General features: G+C 40.0%; 1 protein-coding gene across 1 annotated transcript in view; it reads left to right on the top strand.

The window, feature by feature from the left end:
- Positions 1 to 1547: 1547 nt before the first annotated feature.
- MICOS10 (mitochondrial contact site and cristae organizing system subunit 10) overlaps positions 1548 to 24194 on the top strand; it is a 41144-nt gene continuing 18497 nt past the window's right edge. Inside the window, exon 1 of the mRNA XM_020973229.2 lies at positions 1548 to 1917. Coding sequence (XP_020828888.1) covers positions 1854 to 1917 — 64 coding nt within the window. The 5' untranslated portion in view covers positions 1548 to 1853. The remainder of the gene's footprint in view (positions 1918 to 24194) is intronic.

Below are 24194 nucleotides of genomic sequence, written 5' to 3'. Positions count from 1 at the left end.
ATTATCATCACTCTGCTAATGATTTTCAGACCTACTTATTCAGCCCTAATCTCTCTGCTAATCTCCACTCACGTCTCAAACAGCCTGTTAGACATTTAAAACTGGATGTCCCATAGCCAATTTAAACTCAAAAAGTTCAAAACAGAACTCATTATCTTTCTCCCCAAACTCTCTCAACTTCCTTATTACTGGTGAGGGTACCACCATTCTCCCGGTCCCCCAGATTGTAACCTTAAGTGTCATCTTTAATGCTTCACTCTCTCTTATCTCCCCTATCCAATTTGTCATCATGATCTATGGTTTCTATCTTCTAAAGAGAAGCTCTTCTATATGTTCTCTTCTTTCCTCTGATACTACCACCAGCTGGGAGCAGGTCCTTATCACTTCCCACCTGGACAATAGCAATAGCCACAAGTCTCAGTTGTCATATTGATCTTCCTAAAGTACAGATCTATCTATGTCCCCTGGAATCAATAAAATCCCTATCACTCTCAAGATCAAATCTATAATTGTTTGGCTTTTAAAGACTTTAATAACTTGGCCACCTTCTACATTTCTTTGTTTCCTCAGAGCTTAACAAAGTGCCTGGCACATAGTAAGTGATTAATAAATGCCTGCTGACTAACTGGATTATAATCCACTTTTAGGATGATAACTAACATTTTTAGCATTAGTCATTATCATTATCAAAAGTCATCAACATTCTGGATTTGTAGTTGTTTTTTTTTCTCAAGTTCTGTGGTGTTAAAAATACAGCAAGGTCTCTGTTCAGGGAATTTACAAAGCAAATGTAAGGAGAGAAAAATCTGAAAATGTTAGCTTGTTGGAACAGAAATATAGTATAGTGGAAAGATTCCTCGACTAGCATTTAGAAAACAGCTGGGGCTTAGATTTTGACTCTAACACTCACTAACTGGGTGATCGTGGGCAAGTAGCTCAACCTTTCTTGGCTTCAGTTTCTTCATTTTTAAAACAGAGAGGAAAATAAGAATTCCCATTTCAGTGTTCTGAGAACCAGCCTGACTTTTAAACTTGTACGTACTATAATTATCATTTACATGTTCCACTAATATGTAAGAACCAGTTTGCTGTGATGATACATCACATTGCAAAGGTGACACAAGTTTGGCCAGGTTCTACCAAACTGGAAACTCTAAGAAAGTACCAGATATGGACACTCTGTGGGTGGAGCTTTAGCTTCCTTCCTAGCTCTGACAGTCTGTTCTAAGGCCCCTCCCAGCTCTGACCTTCTATGTTTCAAGGCCCTTCCCAGTTCTGATATCCAGTGTTCTAAGGCCCCTCCCAGTTCTGAAATTCTGGGTTCTAAGACCCCTCCCAGTTCTGACACTCTGGGTTCTAAGGTTATCTCAGCTCCGACATTGTGTTCTAAGGGCCTCCTAGCTCTGACGCTAGTGACGTCAGTCGCTTCACCGCAGGTATAAACGACTGCTCAGTAACGGCTTTTTACAAGAATGAATGAAATGAATGAATGAACCTGTCGGCGCCAGAAGCCGAGGGCACTTCCCAGGCCACAAGAAGGCCTCCAGTGCCTGACTTCAGTGAGCCGCCCGCCGCCGCTGGGCTCCCTGCAGGCCGGGCTCCAAGGTCAGGCCAGGCAGGCTCACCGTCTGTCACCTTGACGACAAACTGAGAGGACATCCGGAAAAGGGCGGAGCCAGGCAGGTCAATCTCGCGATAGTTGTTCCGCCGGCCTGCTCGTTCGGAGCTCCGAGGTGGAGGTGGCGGACATCTCGCGAGACTTTGCCGGTGTCAGGGCGCCCGGGCCGGCTGTGAGGAGGCTGAGGCTGGACTTGAAACTGGAGCTGGAGGGGCCGCGGCTGCTGCGAGGGAACATGTCCGACACAGACCTCGGCAGGAAGTGGGACCGGTGCTTGGCCGACACTGTCGTGAAGCTGGGTAAGGGCCCAGGGCCGAGGGAAGGCGGCGAGGGCGGGTCCGGGCCCAGCCTGCTGAGGCGGGGGCGGGGGGGGGAGCGCGGCCCGTGGGCGGGACTGCAGGCCCCGGCTCGAGGCCTGCATGGGGCAGCACCTGGCCTCCTGGGGCTGCGGAACGGGAAGGGGCCCTGGGACGGTCATTGCCCTGAAAAAGATCTCCAAGCGCCCTCCCAGCTCTGACACTCTGTGTTCTGAGGACTGTTCCAACTGTAACCTTCTCTGGGGCCCCCCGAGAAAGGGACTCAGTCACTAAATAATTATTTAGCACCTGGTGGGAGCCAAACTCTTTTCCAAGTGATGGGGACACAGACAGAAGTGTCCCAGGCACTGTCTGTAAGGAAATTGGGTTTAATGGAGGGGGCCATATGGACGTCCCTAAGTATGTACAGAAGTGAATACAGGGTGATTTGGGGGGCAGAGAAGGCACTGGTGCCTGGGAGGGACCAGGAAAGGCTTCATGAGGGAGGTGGTGCTGAGGGATTCAGAGGGATGCTGAGGAATGAGTGCAGTTATCTCATAATTGTTGAATCTAATGACCTTTTCTCAGTCCTCTCTCTTGGTCTATGTGTAACCTTTGGTACTGCTGACCCCCTTTTCCTCCTGGATACTCTTTCTTCCCTGGATTTCTTGTGACACTATTCTTTCCTAGGTCTCTGTGTTGTTGCACTCACTTCTTTGCCTGGAATGCACTGTCTCCTCAGCTCTGCCTCTAAGAATCTTTCGTTTTCTTCAAAGCTTAATTCAGATGCCTCCTATATGAGGCCTTTTTTGATTTTCCTCACTGTCTATTCCCTTTCCTTACATCTGTATGTTTTCTATACTTGTTCATGGACTTACTTTACTGCCTTCCTCTGTAGTTTGTAAATTTCTGGAGAGGTTTTTTTTTTTAATTTTCTTTGACTCTCCAACACTTAGCACAGTATGTGGTATGTAGTAAGTGCTTAATAAATGCTTGTTGGTTGATTGGCTGATTCCAGATGTGAAAAGGCACGAAGATGGGAGATGGAACATTTTGTGTGAGGAACAGCAAATAACCCAGTATGGCTTGACCATGGTATGTGGAGTTAAAGAATAAACGTTTAGGAAGAATGAAAAGATTGGATGATATTGGGTTGTGAAGAGAGCTTTAAATGCTAAAATGTGATGCTTATGTTTTACCTTAGAGGTAATAAGGAGTTTATTGTTTGGAAAGGGGGAAATGGTCAAACCTGCATTTTAGGAAAATCATCGTGGCAGGTGCATGGAGGATAGGTGGGAGTGGGGAAGAGAATTGAGACAGAACACAAATGGGAGGCTATTGCAAGTCTTTTAACTAGGGTGCAGGCTGTGTGCAGGGAGAGAAGGAGATATATTTTAGAGCTGTAGAGAGGAACAAGAAGATTTGGCCCCTGATATGTGGGGAGAGTGATGGTGAAGACTGGAGCCATGCCACTGAGGTTGTGAGCTTGCTTGACTGGAAGGAGGGTGGGCCCCTCTGTAGTAACTGGGAAGTTTGGAAGAAGAGTGTGTTTATGGGAAAGATAGTAAGTTCTGTTTGATATGCCTACCAGACTTTTAGTTTGAAATGTCTACTAGGCAGTTGGTGATGTGGGATTATTGGTCAGGAGACACTAGGGCTGTGTATATAGATCTGGGAATCATCTACATCGAGATGATAATGGACCCTGCAAAGCAGATGAAGTCACCAATCGACAGAATGTAGAGAGGACAGAGAACAGGGTCCAGGACAGAAACTTAGTGTGCCTTTGAAGTGTTTAAAGGAGACTGAGGTGTGGTGGGCAGACAGGGAACAGGGGAACCCGCAGAGAGCAAGGTCATGAAAACCCTCAGATGAGAAAGTATCTGGGAGGAGGTGGTCAGCAGTCATGTTCCACAGAGGTCAAGGATGATTGAGGTGATTGAAGCTGTTAGGTTTGGCAACTTTAGAGAGAGCAATTTCAGTTGAGAAGCTGCATATCAAAGAACATAGAGAAGAAGCACATTGTAGTGGGAAAGTCAGTGGATTTTAGGTAGCTGGGCTTGGGTCTGAATTCTAGTGATGGTGTACTATATAGCTATGGTACAGCTATAGCTGTACTCATTTGCTTAACCTGTATCACCCTGGGCATATTTCCTCTCACAGGATAAAAAGAGAAGGTTAAATTGGATGATCTTGTCTGGATTCATTTTTATGATCAGTCAGTCAATAAACATTTGTTAAGTAGCTACCACATGCCAGGCACTAGGTATACAAAGAAAGGCCAAAGACAGCCCTTGCCTTCAAGGAGCTCATAGTCTAATGAGGGAGACAACATTTCCAACAACTATGCATGAATGAGCTATGACAAGATAAATAGGAAATAATCAAAAGAGGGAAGGCACATTAAGAAGGATTGGGAAAAGCTTCTCATAATTTTAGCTGGGATCTGAAGGAAGCCAGAGAAAGCCAGGTGGCAGAGATGAAGAGGAAGAGCCTTTTAGGCGTGAAGGATGGCTATAGTTGGAGTTGGAGTGTTTTGTCTGAGAAACAGCAAGGAAGTCAGTGTCCCTAAATTGAAGAGAAGGTGTATGTGTGTGTGTGGGGGGCTAGGATGTAAGGTGTAAGAAGACCAGAAAGTTGGGGGAGAGGGCCAGGCTATAAATGGCTTTGAATGCCAGACAGGGCAATATGAAAATATTGGTGGTGATATTTTATATCTGATGGTAATAGGGAGCCACTGGGAGTTTGTTGAGTAGAGAAGTGACATGATCGGATTTACTTTTTATGAAAATCACTTTGGTGACTGATTAGAGGATTATCTGGAGTGGGGAGAGACGTGTAGCAGGAAGCTATTACAACAGTCCAGGCATGAAGTGATGGGGGTCTGCACCACAGTGGTGCCAGTGTAAGAGGAGAGAAGGGGACAGATTTGGAGAGCTGGTGCAAAGGTAAAATCGACAGGCGTTTGTAGTCCAGGGTGACACCCAAGATGAGACAAAGTAGTCTGTGCCAAAAATGGGACTTGTACAGAAGGCTTCCTATTCTTTCTCTGTGAATAATTTAGAGGTTTAAAATGACAGCAGAGTGTAGCGGGAAAAGTACTAGAATTTTATCAACCCATCAAGCCTCTATTAAGTACCTGCTGTGTGCACAGCATCGGTGGGATATAAATATAAATACAAAAGCAAAACAGTTGTGCCTTCAAGTTTATATTTTCCTCAGGAAGAAGGAGTAAGAAAAAAAAACATGCTCATAGATAAGTGCCCCTCAGCTTGGCACTTTGTGGCCTCCCATCCCCCCCCAAGAAAAAAAAACCCTCAAAAAAATGAACAAACCCTGCAAGTGAAAGCAGAAGAATGGATGCCCCACTGTCCCAGGATTGGGGGCTTACCTTGAGACCTCTGGTGCAGAGAGAGGAGACCTTTGCTCCACTCTGCCAGCCTACCCCATGTCCAACCCCTGCTGTCTTCTGTCTGTCTTACTGCTCTCGAGTACCATGTGTCTGTCTCTGATGCCCCCCTCCCCTCAAGTGCCTATCATCTCCTGTCTGTATCCAGTGCCATTGTATCTGCTCACTGAGTGTTCTTTCTCTTGGCTCCAGCCACAGCCCCCTCGTGTTCCTCTTCTTGCTCTCCTTTCTCTGTCTCTGGCCTCCTCATGTCCTTGAAATATGTGCTGGCCCCCTCCTTCTACAGGTGTGTGGCCCTTTTCCTGTCTTCCTCCCTCACTCCCCCGTGTCTGCAGGCTAATTTGCATTATGTAAAAATTGCTTTACATAATGGTCTACAGAATTTACATAAATCGAGAACTTCCTGCAATCCTATATATTTTACTTTATATGTATTTAAAAACAGTGTCCTGAGAAGAGGTTCACAGGCTTCACCAGATCCTGCGGTATTTTTTCCTTTGACTTGGAAGCTTTAGATTTTGATTTTGACATTCCTGGGACTTTTCCTCCCACCCCACTTCCCCCAACCCCTCTCATCCTGAGATAGCTGGTAGGTTCTGTCTATCTTTACTTTGACCTTTGGATCTAATAGATCTGGGCAGAAAAGTTGAAATTTTAATTTCATTTCTATTTCATTCTTGAAATGTGTACAGATTTTAAAAATATGTATGTAATGGTTTTCAGGGAGTGTCATCCTGGCCCAAAGGGGGGTCATAAGCCAGGTCATATCGCAGATCATTTTAGAAGGCGAGACAAAAAAGGTTCGGAATGCCTGCACCAGATAATCTCCAAGATTATAGAAGATGAGCTACTCTCTCCTGGTCTTCCTCGTAGCTGCTGACTAATTCCATCTCAGTCTCCTTTGCTTGATCTTTATCCAGGCCACACCAACTAATATTGGGTATCCCACAGGGCTCTGCCCTGGGCCACCTTCTCTTCTATGCTATTTCACTTGGTGGCCTCATCATCTTCTATAGTTTCAACCATCATATTATGCTGATGATTCTCTTATATATATATCTAGCCCTAACCTCCCGTTTGACCTCCAGTCTTGCATGTCCAACTGTCTATTAGACCTTCATCTAGATGTTCTACAGATATCTTAAATTCAACAGTTTAGTCCAAAACTGAACTCATTATCTTTTCCCCAAAACCTTCCCTCTTCCAGACTTGCTTGTTTTCTAATCCTAATTCTTTATTACTATATAGGACTCCATCAGCCTCCTAGGCTATGTAGGTAAGCCATTTAAGCTCGCAGTGCCCCAGAAAGCTCAGTCTTGGAGGATTTAAGGTGCAGATGGTTTGCTGATTCCCTAGCCTGTGGAAGGAGTTTCCACATGAGAAGTGCTTCCAAATGACAAACAGATCTGGGCTCCCCTCCTCCCTTGTAAAAAAAAATATATATGTGTGTGTGTGTGTGTGTGTGTGTGTGTGTGTGTGTGTGTGTGTGTGTGTGTGTGTGTATATATATATATGCAAATGAGAAAATGCCTGAAACAGAATCATATTCAGGTGTGAGATGAATTTGAAGGAACTTGGTTTAAAAGCCAGTGGTACTTAATTCCCAGTACTCCAATGATTAATTGGGTTGGAAAGGCATTAATGAATTAGAGTTCCTGTAGCTGTCTTCAAGTTTTGAAGTGATCCAGTGCTTTCCATTTCCTCATTGATAAGAAAAGCCAAATACCACAATAGACAAAATGCCTAGAAATCTACACCATCTTAGCAATTTTCTCAAAATTGGTTCTCTTTTAAGTACTTGCTGAGGAGGAACCTAGCTGTGAGTCTGGGGGAAGTAAATTTACCTTTCTAGGTTTCTCTTGACTTTTGTGTTTGTATTTCAAAGTTCTTTCTCAGCTCTAGTTTGAAAAACTTCTATCCCATTAAGTTCCATTTTTTCTTTGCAGGATAATGGTCAGATTTGCAGGGTAAGTTACTTGATTGTAAACCTATCTCTTTTGCCCTTTGGAATGTAGTATTCAAGATCTCCTTTTGTGTGTACTAGAAGTCGTTAAATCTTTGTGATCCTGACTGTAGTTCCTTGGTACTTAAACTTCTTTCTAGATCCTGCGGTATTTTTTCCTTTGACTTGGAAACTTTAGATTTTGATTTTGACATTCCTGGGACTTTTCCTCCCACCCCACTTCCCCCAATCCCTCTCATCCTGAGATAGCTGGTAGGTTCTATCTATCTTTACTTTGACCTTTGGATCTAATAGATCTGGGCAGAAAAGTTGAAATTTTCATTTCATTTCTATTTCATTCTTGAAATGTGTACAGATTTTAAAAATATGTATGTAATGGTTTTCAGGGAGTGTCATGATTCTTAAATTATTTTTTCTTGGCCTCTTTTTCAAGTCAGTTGCTTTTTATTTTGTTCTAATATTTCTTGTCCCGTGGGGTCATTGATTTCTCTTTGGTCTATTTCCAGTTTTCAAGGAATCTGTCTTCTAAGGTCTTCCTTTGCTTCAAAGTTTTTATTTCTTGCTTCATTTCTTACAGATATTCATGTAGACCTTGTAGAAAGTCCATTTTTTTTCTTTGACTGTCTTTTGCAGCCAGTTATTCTCTTCTTTTTGGAGCTCTCCAGATAATTTTTTGTACTGGTTTGTGTTTTCTTTGAAGTATTCATCTCTCCAACTTTAGTTCCCGAATCAGAACTTTGTGCCAAGGCCACTCTCTACCTCATGGTTCGATTTTGAGTTGGGTAGCTGGTTCTGCATAGTCTCGCTGAATCCCCTAGGTTCTGTGTTAACCTCCTCCACTTTCCATGGTTAGACCTCTCTGGATCTGCATCTTCAGGAGCATGTTTGGTGTCTTAAGACAGTGTTAGGGACTTCAGAGCCCTGGGGTGCCCTGTCTGAGTGCTGTGGCACCTTTATGGTCACTGTCCCCACCCTGAGGCTGTCTGATCATCCTGGACTTTCTCTGAGTAAGCCCTCTACTTTTGCTGCCTTCAGGCATAGAGCTTTGCAGGTTACACATGTCTCTGTGGGCTGTGCTGGCACTGGTTTTGTAGGTGGGCCCCTTTATTGTGGCCTCAGGCTTCTGGCCAGTCTACTGTGTATTTCTGAGATGGAAGAAATCATTTACTATAGTTTTTCATTGGATTTCTTGATCATTACTCCACCTGCTGCAGCTTCAGTTGTACTGAAATAGGTAGGTGGGAGCTGAATGGAGCTTAAGAGGAGCTGCCACCCCTTAAGGCTGCCATCTTGCTTGGAAGACTACCTTTCCAGGATGCTTTGCAACTTAGTCCTAAAGAGTTACCGGGGGTGGGGGGAAGGGTTGGGAGCCGCTAGGTAGCGCAGTGCATAGAGCACTCGCCCTGGAGTCAGGAGGACCTGAGTTCAAATCCAGCCTCCTACACATAACACTCACTAGTTGTGTGACTCTGGGCAAGTCACTTAACCCCAATTGCCTTCACCAAAAAAAAAAAAGTTACCTGGGGCACTGAAAGGGCAAGTGATTTATCTAGGCTCACAGTCAAATAGATGGCAGAGGGTGGACTTAGACCCAGTTCTTTCTGACTCAGAGTTTGATGCTCTGTTGACTGTCCCTTGCAGTCATATTAATATCTTGCTCTTTCCAACCATCTCAGTAAGGTTCACATAGAAATAGTCTTGGAACAATAAAAATACTTGCTGCCTATGTGACCCAGGACAAATCACTTAACCTTTTTGGGCCTCAGTTTCATCTATAAAATCAAGGGTTAGGATGACCTGACCTAAGATACCTTCTAGCTAAGAATCAATAGCCTTAATATAGTACAGGAATGGTTTGGTGGTTAACAGGGACGGGGACTGGACTTGTGATTTCAGTGATACAGGACATTTCTGGGTGAGGAGAATCCTTCAGCCAGTTCAAGTCAGCACTTTCTGGTAGTTTAGAGTGTCAGAGGTCACGTGACTTGCACAGGCTCACACAACCGATGTCTTCCTATTTTCTAAAGCCAATTCTTTATCCACCATATACATCTTCCTCTAATCAATGAAGACCTGTTGGGGTAGCTGAGTTTGAGGTAGAAGTAAGAGAAGAGGGGGCAGATAATTTAGATGTTGAGAGCACTGTAAGCCAGATCCAGAAGCAGTATGGCATTATCCAAGAAAGTTAGGAGGATTAGGGAATCCAAATTATCCTGCAGGTGAAGCACTTCTTCACCCTTTCAACCTTTCCTTCCCTTCTGTCCTATTGCCCCACCTCAGCTTAGAGCCTGTCTCCTCCATGAATCTTTCGGAGATTGTTTTGGCCCACATTGATCTCTCACTTCTTTGAATTGCTATTCCATTCATAGTCAAAATAGGAATTTTAGCTGGGTGGTATTTTGAGGTCCTTTCCAGCTGTTAATCTTACGATCCATATATACCTTTCTATCTTGTGTAACATCTATTTGTGTTTTATTGTAAACTGTCCGTTGTGTATCCACTAAACGTTCTTGTTCATTTTTAATCTGGAGGAAATCAGTTTCTTTCTCTGGTTACCTCTCTGTTGTCTTGAATACTAAGCAACCCAGGTTGCCTACTGAGTCTTTTATAGACTTGTCATTCAACAAGTCTTGTACCTAATAGGTGAAAGGCACTGTGCTAAGGGATGCAAAGAAGCTCCCATTCTAACTGGGGAGACAACATGTAAATAACTAGATATAGACAAAGTAGATCTGCAGTAATCTCAGAGAGGAATAGACTAGCGTCTGGGGGATCTGAGAAAGACTTCCCAGAGAAGGTTGCTTTTGAGCTGAATTTTGAAGGAAGCCAGGGAAACTAAGGAAGAGGTGAGGGAGAGCCTTTTGGGCATGTTAACAACCAGTACAAAGGTGCAAGGATATGACCCTGGAAGTAGTAGAGAGCCACTGTAGCTTATTGAATGGGGTAGGGAGATGGCATCAAAACTGTGCTTTGGGATTGGAGTGGGGAGAGACTTGAGACCACTTAGAAGGCTGTTGAAGTCTAGGCAAGAGGTTATGAGGGTCTGTGCTAGGGTGCTGGATGTGTGAGCAGAGAGCATGGAACGTACAGTTAGAAATGATAATATTTGGCAACGGACTGGAAAGATAAGTGGAGTGAATGAGAATGAGGAGTGTAGGTTGTGAGCCAAGTTGTCTTGAGAGTAATAGGGAATTTGAGAATGGGGAGAGTTTGGGGGGGAAAAGGAGTTCTGTTTTGAGCTTGTTGAGTTTGAGGTGCCTACCAGACATCCAGTTTGAAATGTCCTGAAGGCAGTTGGTCATGTGGGATTGAAGCTCAGGAGAGATACTAGAACTTCAAATGTAGTTTCAAAAGACTCATGATGGAAAATGCTATCCACAGCCAGAGAATGCAGGTCAAAGCATACTATTTTCTCCCTTTTTTTCTTCTTTCTTGTGGTTTTTCCTTTTGGTTCTAATTTTTCTTCATAATATGACTAATGTGGAAGTATGTTTAATATGATTGTACACATATAATTTATATCGATTGCACACCATCTTGGGGATGGGGGAAAGAAGGGAGGGGGAGAAAATTTAGAACTCAAAATCTTAGGGCGGCTAGGTGGCACAATAGATAGAGCACTGGCCCTGAAGTCTGGAGGACCTGAGCTGAAATCCAACCTTAGACCAAACACTTAACTAGCTATGTGACCCTGGGCAAGTCACTTAACCCCAATTGCCTAAAAAAAGCCCCAAAACTCAAAATCTTATAAAAGTGAATATTGAAAAGTAAAAGGAGATTTTTTATACATATATATATATATATATATATATATATATATATATATGATGCCTCAATTGCAAAAAAAAGAAAAAGGACTGCAAATGTAGATCTGGGAATCATTTACACAGATTATTAATTGACTCTGTCAAAGTTGATGAGATTACCAAGTGAAATGATAATAACAGCTAGCATTTATGTAGTATTTAAGATTTGCAAAGTACTTTGGAAATATTATTTCATTTGATTCTCACAACAGCCCAGGGAGATGGATGCTCTTGTTAATTTATTTTATAGATGAGGAATCTGAGGCAGATAGGTTTTGCCTTGCCCAGGGTCTTGTTGCTAGAAAGTGTCAGAGGCTAGATTTGAACTCAGGTCTTCCTGACTCCAGGCCCAATGCACTGCTCCACCTACCTGCCCCTAGTATAGAGAAAAACCAGAGGAGAGCTCAGGGCAGGTCCTAAGGCATCATCCTTAGTGAATGGGCTTGACTAGGATGAAGAACAAGCAGAAGAAGACTGGGAAGAATAGTGTCATAAAAACCATGAGAGAACACAGTGTCCAGGAGGTGAACAACTGTGAGGTTGGGAAGGATGAACACTGAGAAAATACCATTTGATTTATCAGCTAAGAGATCATTTCCAACTTTGGACCAAGAAATTTCAGTTCAGTGGTGCCTGAGGCTGAAAAACTTACTTAGTAAACAAATTTTTATTAGCATTTAGTAATTTACATTTGAAGTTAAGCATTTTATGGGATTCTACCAGTTTTCTTTTTTCATCGTGTATACTTCTGGACATTTTACCAACCTTTTAATTCAGCTGTATATGTAAATCCCTATTAGGAAATTTTAAGTGATTCTAAGGAGTATTTGGGGTAGTCAGTCAAATAACATAAAACATAGAATTCTTTTGTATTTAAACAAGTTGAACATGATGTTAGTTTAAGTTGTGATAACAGTCTTATTGCAGGAAATTAACATAGTGAGGAATATTATATTTTATGAATGCCATATCCTTTTGTTTCATGTGAACAACCATAATTTTATTTTTACTAAATTTGTGAATTCATTTAAAAATTTTATCAGGCTTTATTTAATTGTTGTGTTCTTTTAGCATTTAATTAAGGGGATTTACAATTTATTTTTGGTAAATATTTTCTTGTAAGTAATTTTCATTTGAGTATGTATAAGTCTCAGGGTCTTAGTAATGAAAATAGAAAATATTGAATATACTATCAGAGGCACTTCTTGAGGCAAAACTGGGCCTATAAGAAAGTCCGGTTTCATCCACATTTTATTTGGATAACTGAGTGCCTACTCTCAGAACATATCTTAGATCTTATTTGGACTCAAGCATGCTGATAGGGAGTGACAAAATCCTAAAATGTCTGCAGAGGTAATATAATCATAGAATGTTTGAACTGGAAGGGACCTTGGAACCTAGTTTAGTGGCAGGACCTGGATGGTATTCTTCTGTACCAGTTTAAAGGTATCTGAACTCTTGGATGCTTGGTGTAAGTGATGAGAAAATGAGGGACCATAGTTTTTTGAAGCAGTAGAAAGTATGTTCATTAGATTTACTTGTGATAACAGACTGAAGGTACATAGCTAACCTATTGAATGACATTTGAGATGCATAAAAAGATCATATCAGCATGTTTAGATGATGGGTTGAATCTAATAAAATGAAATCTAATAGCAATATCTCAAAGAAATCAAAGATAGAGAAAAAAATTGTACATGTACAAATGTCTGTGCGTGCGTGTGTGTGTGTATGTATGTGTGTGTGTGTGTGTGTGTGTGTGTGTGTGTGTATCAACTCTTTATGGTAGCCAAAAATTGGAAACTAAGGGGAGATCCTCATGAAGAATGATTAAACAAATTGTAGTATATGAATGTAGTGGAATGTTATCACATTATAAGAAATGATGAAATTGTCAAGTCACTAGGCATTTATTAATAACAGCCTTTGTGCCAGGCACTGTGCTAAGTATTGGGGATACAGGTGAAATAGACAATTTTAGAGGAAAGTAAAAAGAATTCTATGAACTGATACAGATTTAAGTAGGCAGAACTAGAACATTTTATGCAATGATAATATTATAGAGAAAAACAACTTTGAAGGATTTTAGAATCCTAATCAAAGAAATGATTAATTGTAAGTCTAGAAGAATAAAAGTGACCTTTCACTTCCTGATAGAGAAGTGATGAAGTTAAGATACAGAAAGAGACATGAATTTTTGGACATGGCCAGTGTGGGAATTTATTTTATAGGACTGTGTAGCTATGTATTAGGGGCTTTATTTTTCAGAGTGTGTGTATTTTTTAAAAATTTGCTTAGTTGGGGGTGTGTGGGAGGAAGAGATTAACTTTTATTTTTAAAGAAATATAATGGCAGCCAACATAGACTTTTTTACTTTGGCCAAAACCTCAACTTTGTAAGTGCAGGATAGAGGAGGCATAGCTAGCTTACAGTTTCTATGAAAAAGGTCTGGGAGTTTTAGTGAATTCCAGGCCCAGTATGAATCAGTAGTGTGGTATGTCAGCCAAAAGCGAATATTCTAGACTGAAGTGAGATTGACATGATGTACAGAATGAGGAAGTTAAAGATCTGTTGTCCTCTGCCATGGTCCGATCATATCACATTTTAGGGAGAATGGTGATCTGGAGAGCAAGGGGACTGGACACCATGCCATAGTTAGGATCATTGGAAGGAACTGCAACTGTTTAGCTTGAAGAAGAGATGATAGGAGTTGGGAAAGTGGAAAGAAAAGTTGGTAGAAATGAAAAAAGTTTTCAAATATTTGATCATCTGGCGTATGGAAAAAAAAAGATTAGACTTGTTTTGCTTGCCCCTAGAGGGCAGAACTGGGAGCAGTGGGTGGAAGAGGCAGAGAGGCAGATTTAGGCTGAAGGGAAGGAAGACTTTCTCAACAACGAGAACTTTTCCAGAGTGGAGTGGGCTGCCTCAGGCTTCCAGGAGCTAGTTGGTACAGTGGATAGAATTCCGGTCCAGAAATTAGGAAGACTTGGGATCAAATACTACTTCAGACAGTTTTTAGCTGTGTGACCCTGGGCAAGTCACTTAACTATTGTCTGCTTCCTCATCTACAAAATGTGGATGGTGGTAGCTACCTCCCAAAGCTGTTGTGAGGATAAAATGAGATAATATAAATACTAGGAAGAAGGAGCAGGAGGAGCAGCAGCAGCGGCAGCAAGTGAACAAGTAGTCGTTGGGTGACCCTTTGGTGGTGTTATATATGAGAATCTTTCAGATAGGATTCTGTGTTATTTCTGTCGTGGCCCTGTGGTCGCTCAGTTCTGAGTGCTGTAATGTCACATTGGCGAGCACCGCACTCTTATTACCACCTGGTTGCCGGTGTCACTGGGTCCTTATTTGGGGATTAGGGGTTATGGAGAGACTCTTGTTCTGCTGACTTTGAGGTCTGTAGAGAGATGAAAGGAATATCATGTAGCTTATCACGAATGTGTCTTAGTAGATTGGCTCCTGGATAGTTTTCTGTGTTTGTGAGGTATTTATGGTTGATATATGATCAATTTTTGTTGAAAAGTGCTATGCCCAGCTAAGATACATAAATTCCTTTCTGTTCCCATTTAGTAGTCACTAGAGGTTTATCATTTTTAACTTTTCTAAAGTTCTGTTCAAGGCCTTGACTATTTATCTTTGTCTAGGTCTAAAAAGGGTTTATTGAGGTCCTTCACTATTATGATTTTACTATTTCTTCTTACAGTTTGATTAACTTGTCCTTTAAGATGCTGTTTCATTTGGTATATTAAAGTATCAATACTGGTTCATCATCTATGGTGCTTTTAAACATAATGTAGTTTCCCTGCTTACCTTTTTTATGTTTGTTTTTATTGTCACATTGCCTGAAATCATGATTACTATCCCTGCTTTTTGAGTTTACTGGAAGCTTAATTGCTTTTCCTATAGCTCCTTATTATAACTGAAAACTCTGTGTGTTTCTCATAAGCAACATATTGTTGGATTCTGATTTCTAATCCATTCTGATATTCTCTTTTATTTTATGGGTAAATTTATCCTATTCAAGTCAACAAACATTTATTCAGTGCCTGCCATGTGTGTTAGGCATTGTGCTGAGTCTTGGGGATAGATACAAAGGAAGGCAAGAAGAGATCCTGCCCTCAAGAAGCTCATAATTTAATAATTAACATCTGTGGTTATGATTGTTAATTGTATGTTTTCCTCCCTCCTATGTTCTTGTACTTTTTTTCTTTTCCCCCTGCTCACCTCTTTACAGAGAAGAAGGCAATGAAAAGGAAAATAAAGTTTGTTTCAACACTAATAAACTATAATTGGAGGAACCTACTTCTACTCCATTGCCCTTCTCTTCTTATCACAGGTTTTTATTCTTTTAATTTCTCCTTCACACAATTCACCCTCTAACATCATAGTTAGTTCTCTTGTGACTATTCCCTCACCTATCCTGCCTGTATGGTTAAGCCTTTCTTCTTCTCTTCCTGTCCTTACCTGTTTCCCTGTTGAGTAGAATGTATTTCTACAGCAAACTCTTTGTGTGTTCACCTTTCTTTTGTCCAGTTCAAAAAGTGAGGTTCATGAGATAACCATGCCCTTTATGCCTTCTTCCATACTTCATTTCATGCAACTCTGTTATATGAGATAGTAGATTCTCCTTCCTCTTCCTTTCCTCCTCAGTATATTCCCCTTTCCCTTTTATTTTTCTCTTAAGTCCATCAACAAAACCACGCTCAGGTCCTCTGTCTCTTATTTAACTTTCTCTATGATCCCTTTGGCGCAGGTAGGTTATTCAGTGGATAGAGTGCCAGGCCTGAAGTCAGGAAAACTCATCTTCCTGAGTTCAAATCCAGCCTCAGATGTTGTTTCACCCTGGGCAAATCACTTAACCTTGTTTACTTCAGTTTCCTCCTCTGCCAAATGAGCTGGAGAAGGAAATGGCAAATCACTCCAGTATCCCAAATGGGATTACAAAGAGTCCCACTAGGGAACAAGAACAACAACAACATGACCCTTTGAGACAATAGAGTTCTGAGAGGACATTTGCTTCTTTTTCTCCCCCATTAGAATTACAATGTAAGTTATATTGTCCATTCCAGTTGTTCAAACGTACTTAGCTTTCAGTTTTGCTCGACTACTCTTTCATTCTGGCCTTTTAAAAAATTTTTTTTGATTAATTTATTTTCAGTTTTCAACATTCACTTCCACAAGCTTTTGAGTTTTAAATTTTCTCCACCTCCCTCCCCAAGATGGCCCACAATCTGATATAGGAAGAATTAGAACCAATAGGAGGAACCACAGGCAAGAAGAAGCAAAACAAAACAGAAGAAAAAAAAGCAAATAGTATGCTGTGACCTGCATTCAAACTCCATAGTTCTTTCTCTGGATATATAGCATTTTCTGTCATGAGACTTTTGGAGTTGTCTTAGATCCTTGTGTTGCTAAGAAGAGCTAAGTCTATCAAAGTTAGTCGTCGACCAAGGTGGCTGTTACTGTGTACAGTGTTCTCCTGGTTCTTCTCATTTCACTCAGCATGAGTCCATACAAGTCTTTCTAGGATGTTCTGAAGTTTGCCTGCTCATCATTTCTTACAGCACAGTTAGTATTCCATTACATTCGTATACCACAACTTGTTCAGCCATTCCTCAATTGATGAGCATCCCCTTAATTTCCAATTCTTTGCCACCACAGAAAGAGCTGCTATAAATATTTTGCATACGTGGGTCCTTTTCCCATTTTTATGATCTCTTTGGGATATAGCCCTAGAAGTGCTATTGCTGGGTCAAAGGCTTTGCACATTTTTATAGCCTTTTGGGCATAGTTCCAAATTGCTGTCCAAAATGGTTGGATCAGTTCACAATTCCACCAACAATGTATTAATGTTCCAATTTTCCCACATCTTCAACATTTATCATTTTCCTGTTTTGTCATGATAGCCAACCTGATAGGTGTGATATGGTGCCTCAAAGTTGTTTTGATTTGCATTTCTCTAATCAATAGTGATTGAGAGCGTTTTTTCATACTGCTTTAGATAGCTTTAATTGCTTCATCTGAAAACTACCTGTTCATATCCTTTGGCCATTTATCATTTGGGGAATGGCTTATATTATAAATTTGGCTTAGTTCTCTATGTATTTTAGAAATGAGGCCCTTATCAGAGATACTGGTTGTAAAAATTCTTTCCCAGTTTTCTACTTCCCTCCTAATCTTGGTTACATTGGCTTTGTTTGTGCAAAACCTTTTCAATTTAATGTAATCAAAATTATCCATTTTGCATTTCATAATGTTACCTATCTCTTGTTTGGTCATAAATTCTTCTGTTCTCCATAAATCTGACAGGTAAACTATTCCTTGCTCTTCCAGTTTGCTTTAATATCAGCCTTTATATCTAAATAATATATCCATTTTGACTTTATTTTGGTATAGGATGTAAGATTTTGGTCTATGCCTAGTTTCTACCATATTCTTTTACAGTTTTCCCAGAAGTTTTTGTCACATAGTGAATTCTTATCCTATAAGCTGGGATCTTTGGGTTTATCAAACAGATTGCTGCTGCTGCTGCTACTACTACTGTGTGTTGTATACCTAACCTATTCCCATCCTGACCTTTTCATCTTAAATACTTGAAAGTTTTCTGTTTCATTAAAAAAGGTTCATTTCCCCCTCTCCCACCCTTATCACTGCATATTTCACCAGGTTATTCCTATTGGTGTGAGTCTTTATCTTTTATCATTTCTTCCCCTTCTTTTTTGGCTTTTTTCTCCCCCCTGCTTAATTTTCTTAGCAGTATCAATTCATGAAGGGAACATTGCCAAGTGGAATCAGAGTCATGATGTAGGAGACATTCTGTGTCTTGAGTCATTGAGATTTCACTTCCCCCATTCCATTCCCTTGTCCTCCATTGCTTATATCTGATTTTTGCACAATATTCCACACTTTCTGGGTGGCTAAAAAAATTGCTGTCACCTTACCTTCTTACCTTATGTTGGGTATATTGGGATACATTTTCTACCTCCTTTATCTTTCTTCTCTCCTCAGTCATCCAACTTCCTATTATATTATTTCTCCCACAAAAAATATGATTCACTTGTAGGGAATTGGGATTTATTCCACAAAGTATTAATTCATGTCTGCCTCTTTCCCTTTTCCTGATTATTTAAGTTCACCTTAAAATCTTCAGTCCTTTAAATTTTTTTTGTCCCTTGATGATCTTCCTTTGTTCTTTTATTCTTTAGTTTATTTTTTCAGCAATAGTCTTCTAGTGTTTCTCTGGCTTAGTTTATTTACAATTAAATATCCCACTACCCTTCTTTTTTGGGGGTAGGGGAGGGAGTTTGGCTCCCTCCATTGAAGGTCCAGCTTTTTTCACTGATGGTTAGCTTCAGCTTTCCAGGGTGTTTTAGGATGCAGCTTGAGCTCCTCAGTTTTTTGAAATATTCTAATCCATTCTTTCTTAGCTGTCTCACAACTCAGGAGTAATCCTGGTTTATTCATATTGCATTCTTCATATTTAAAGGTCTTTCTCCTGGCTGTTTCTAAAATTTTTTGTTGAAATTGTAAAATTTAATGACTAAATAACATTGGAATTTTAAGTATGGGTTTTTTTTCTCTTGCACTGATCTGTGGTTTTGATCAATCAGTTGTTGTAGGTATTCAGAAGTTATGAGTAATTTTATTTTCTGTAATATAGTACTTAGGTTTTTAAAAATTGTGCTAATGTGGAAATATGTTTAACATGATTGTACATGTACATGACCTATATCAGATTGTTTGCTGTCTTGGGGAGGGGGAAGGGAAGGGAGAAAAATTTAGAACTCAAAATTTTTAAAAAATGAATGTTGAAAACTATCTTTACTTGTAATTGGAAAAAAATAAAATGCTATTAAGAAGAAAAAGAAATCATCTATTTTCTCATTTCTTACAGCATATTAGTATTACATCCTTTTCATGTACTACTTTCCCCAATTCCCCAATTAATGGACATCTCTTTGGCTTCCATGTTTTTATCATAACAAGAGCTAATATAAATATTTTTGTGTACATAGAACCATTTCTTTTTTCTTTGATCTCCTTTGACTATAAGCCTAGCAGTGGCAAAGCTGAGTCAAAGGACACATATACCATGTTTAGTGACTTTCTGTGTATAATTCCAAATTGCTTTCCGGAATGGTTGTTCACATTCATAGGTCTACCAAGATTATGTCAGTGTTTTCCCACAGCCTTTCCATCATTTATTGTTTTCAGTTTTTGTCGTCCTTGCCAGTCTGATAGGTGTGACGTGGAACCTTGGAATTGCTTTAATTTGCAATTTTCTATTGTTAATCATTTGGAGCATTGTTTTTCTTTTGACTATAGATAGCTGTCAGATTTCTTCTCTTGAGAATTGCCTTTTCGTATCATGTGACCATTTGTCAGTTGGGAAATGGCTCTTACCTTTATAAATTTGAATCGCTTTCTTCTAAGTTGGACATTTTTATTTCTATCAGTGACGTTAGTAAAGGCACCCACGGCCTGCTTCTCAGATCTGCCGGTGACAGGCTGAGAGGAATGATTAGCCTTTAACAGAGTTGGGATTCTGAACGATATCAGATCAGAACAAAGTATGGAGTATCAGGCACGATGAAACGTAATAAAGATAAATGCAAAGTCTTACACTTGAGTTCATGAAGAGGCCTTAGAAGCTTTGGAAAAAGAACTTAAAGAAGAGGTTGTTTTTCTTCAAACGATGTGCATGTTTTACGGATGCGGGCTGCCACAGCACAGCGTGCTGGTGGCTCACCAAGTGTTGTCTTTTGGCTGGTTGTAATGTCACTTGATATCTTCATTGTTTCTCAAGATGATTCTAATTTAGACTAGAATAGAATGCCTCAAAAATCTCCAAGTTGTTTTGGTTTGGGTTTCAAATTATTCAATGCTAATTGTTGAATTAGCAAACATATTTTGTTACTTCTATTTTCTTTCTTTTTTTTAAAATTTTTTTGTTTGGCCAGGCAGTGGGGTTAAGTGACTTGCCCAGGGTCACACAGCTAGTAAATGTTATGTGTCTGAGGCCGGATTTCAACTCAGGTCCTCCTGCCTTCAGGGCTGGTGCTCTATCCACTGCGCCACCTAGCTGCCCCCATTATTTCTATTTTCAAACAATAGTTGGACAGAAATATAGTTTCAGTTGGTCACTCCAGTTTGGATAATGAAAAGTTGTGGTTTTCCTTTAGAAACATTTTCTGTTCCCAGCCCAGAATGATGTAGGTAGGTACTGTATGGAACATGAACATAGATATTTGAAAGTTTTCTTTTGCCCTGGTTTCATGCTCTCAGAAAATGTGGTTTGAAGCAGTTTATTAGTAAATATGCTGAATTGTTTAATTTGGCATATGCATTCCAGTTTTGAAGCCAAGTAAAAATACAAAATAATATTTACTTATATAAAAATAATTTGTTAGGGTAATATTTTTATTTGTGAGTTCTAAACCACTAGTGTAATTGAAGGTCAGTTCTAGATTAAACCCGATTTATAGAAAAGTTAACTGAATTGTTCATATTTATTTAGAAATATGTTTGGGGTATAAATTGAGTTTGAGGCCCAGAATCTGCCTTTAATAGAATAAATAATGTAAGCACTGAGCATATGAAAAACTTGTAACTGGGAAGGGTCATGGTAGTAAAGAGGATGTTAGAACTGGAAGGGACAAAAAGTCAATATTTCAGCAGTTTGCAGAAGTTGTTGGTAGGAATGGTTAAAAAAATGTTTTTTCAAAATTTAAATAGGGCCCCTGTCATGTGGTGAATATCTGGTAGGGGGTATGTGACAAACAGAAATAACCATAAGTACATAAGATATGATGCAAGACTGTCACTGGATAAGAGGTTGGTGGCAGCAAAGTATCAGTGGAGGAGAGGACATTTTTTGTTTTAAATCATGTGAGGAACAGTAGAGAAGAGCGTTGGATTCAGTACCAAAGGGCTTGGTTTTGCCACTTTTCCAAGCTTTGTGACTCTAGCTACTCCATTAACTATTCTGGGCCTCAGTTTTTTCATCTGTATAGCGAAGGTTAGACTACTTAGTCATTGGGTGATCTCTTAAAGGCCTTTCTAGTTTTAAATACTGTGAAATCTCATAATATATTTTTGGGTGGAATTTAAAGGTGGGGAGAAGGCAACAGCATCCGGAGTTAGAAGTTCGCTAGTCCAGCTTTCTTTTTTTTTTTTCCTCTCTCCACTTCTTAACCACAAAAGTGATTTTCCTAAAGTGCAGGAAGAACCGTGTTACCTCTCTGCTCAATACACTCCAGTGGCTCCCTGTTGCCTCCAATATCAATCAATAAATAAACATTTATTAAGTGCCTGCCATGTGCCAGACACCGTGCTAAGCAGTGGAGATGCAAAAAGAGTCAAAAGAGTGTCCCTGTCCTCAAGGAGCTCACAATCTTCTGGGAGAAACAACCAGCAAAAAAGTGTGTACGAACATGCTTTATGCAGAATAAATAGAAAATAATGAAGGCACTAGAATTAAGAGGGGTTGGCAGAGGCTTGCAGTAGAAGATGGGATTTTAGTTGAGACTTAAAGGAAGGCAAGGAAGTCAGTAGGTGAAGATAAGGAGAAAGAACATTCCAGGCATGGGGAATAGCCAGAGAAAATGTCTGGAGCAGAGGGATGGAGTGTCTTGTTGTAGAACAGCCAGGAGATCAGTGTCACTGGATTGAAGAATATGTAGGAGGGAGTAAGGTATAAGGAGACTGGAGAGGTTGGAGGGGGCTAGATTAGGAAAGGCTTTGAATGCCAAATGAGGGATTTTGCCTCTTTTTGTATTCCCAGTGCTTAATACAATGCCTGGCACTAGTAGACACTTAATAGATGATTATTGACTGGGTAGAAACTAGTCAGTCTGTAATCATCTATTAAGTACCTACTATGTGCCAGGAACCCTCCTAAGTGCCAGTAATACAGAGGAATCTAATGGAGGAAATAGCACTTAAGCAAGCTTGTACAAACAAACTCACTACAGGATAACTAGGAAATAACTGGCAGAGGGAAGGAACTAGAATAAAGAAAGATTGGCAAAGTTTTCCCAGTCCCTGGAACTGGGATATATATAGTTCTTTGAAAATATTTTATGTAGAAATGACACATGAATCTATGGGAACTGATGAGATCATCAGTAGAGAGAGTCTAAAGAGAAGAAATAAGGAACACCCATAGCTTTGGGCTGTGATATGCTTAGCCCTGTGGCTGGCACATAGTAGGTGCTTAATGGATGTTTATTGATATGGCTTGTGATATGTGAGGGAAGTTGAGTAGGAGAAATGATCATAGCCTATGTTTATCTAGCATTGAAAGTTTATAAAGCACTTTGTGTATTTTATGACATTTGATCCTTCTCTGTGAGGGAAATAATGCAAGTAGTTCTTATTTTACAAATGAGAAGAATGAGGCCTAGAGAGGTGATGTGACTGACATAAAACCAGGTAGTTGGTAAGTGGAAGATCCGGAGCTCTAACAGACTAAGAGCCTCTCAGTCCAGTGCTCCATTTCCCACACCATCAGAACTACAGCAGAACAGTGGGAATTATTTAAACATTTTTACTTTCGAAATTGTTGAAGCTAAGCATTTTAGTTGGAAAAAGAAAACCCTTCAATCAAGTAGTTATATTGGTTTTTTTTTGGGGGGGGGAATGAAAGCTAGTTAGTTTACTTTTGTTTTCTTCATCCTACTTAAACCTATATCAAAATCCTTAGGATAATTTACAGTTTCTGTAAGGCAAGTAACATAATTGCTGAAAGGTTAGTGGATTTGCTTTACTTTGACAAATGTTTACAAGTTAGAGCAAATATACTTGATTGTCAGAACCTGTACCTGTAAACGAGTAATAGTTCCTTTTAGGAAGTATGTTTTTATGGTGTTTTAAATAATTAAGTGAGGCAAATGATTTAAGTGATAAAATCCATTTTTTACTGGGAAGATAACCCCAGGAAAGCTGCCAGTTTCTTGGCATCCATTTCATATGACTAAATTGGAATCCATTAGTTTTACTATATGCTTTTCAGTTTTTAGCCCAGACTTAGGGAACTCATGGTCAAAATTCCCTCAACTGATAGAGATTAGCAGCAGTTGGCCTGAAATTGGTCATAGTGTTTTGCCTGGGCCGCTTAGAGGTGAAATAAATTGCCCCTACGAGCTTAGTCATTATAATTTCATGACATGCAGTTTTAATCATTTGACTATTGTTTCCATTTATGTTTTTGTAGACATTGTACATATTGTTTTCCTGGTTCCCCTTAATTCACTCTGCAGAATCAGTTTATATAAATCTTTCCACATTTCTCAGTATTCATCACATCTGTTGTTTCTTATAGCATAGTAATAACAATAGCTAGCATTTATATAGCACTTCAAGGTTTGCAAAGCATCACATGGCTAGCGAGTGAGTGTCAAGGTTAAATGAGGGCCAGTTCTTCCTGACTCCAGGTCCATTGCTCTAGCCACTGCTCAATCTGGCTGTCTCTGTAGTATTCCTTTACATTCCTATACCACAGCTTGCTTATCCATTTCCAAATCATTGAACAGCTAGTTAGTTTCTGGTGTTTTGCTACTGCAAAAAAAGTGCTGCTATAAATATTTTGGTGTAGATATGGTCTTTTTTGATATTGGCCTTTTTGGACCTAGCAGTGAAATCTGGGTTAAAGGGTATGATCATTTTTATTCCTTTTAGTGTAATTCCCCTTGCTTTCTGGAATAGTTAAACCAATTCATAGCTCTGCCAACATTCCATTGGTGTGCCCACCTTTCTACAGCCCCTTAGACATTGATTCTTTATATCTTTTGTCATCTTTCCTAATTTAAGTGTTCTTCTTTTAAAAAGGAAGGGTTCAGTGTGGAGAAGGGCAGGATAGAGCAGGATATGACTGGTGCAAGAAGTCATCAGCACCATATAGATGAAAAAAGAAAGCTTATTTGCACCTCTGTTACTTATTGCAGCCATTTTATAATACATGGCTACCAAAAAACCCTATGTATCATAGATTTTGTTTTGTGTGATCAGAGAATTTAGAGCTGGAAGCAATTGATCATTCACAAGCCACATCTTGTTCCACCCTCATGATGTGATGACTGGGAATTTGAAGCTCGGA

Source organism: Phascolarctos cinereus, unplaced genomic scaffold (genome assembly GCF_003287225.1).
Source record: "Phascolarctos cinereus isolate Bilbo 61053 unplaced genomic scaffold, phaCin_HiC Scaffold_726;HRSCAF=1367, whole genome shotgun sequence".
Taxonomy (NCBI): Eukaryota; Metazoa; Chordata; class Mammalia; order Diprotodontia; family Phascolarctidae; genus Phascolarctos; species Phascolarctos cinereus.
The sequence above is the reverse complement of the archived record's forward strand: the minus strand, read 5'-3'. Positions and strand labels throughout refer to the sequence as shown.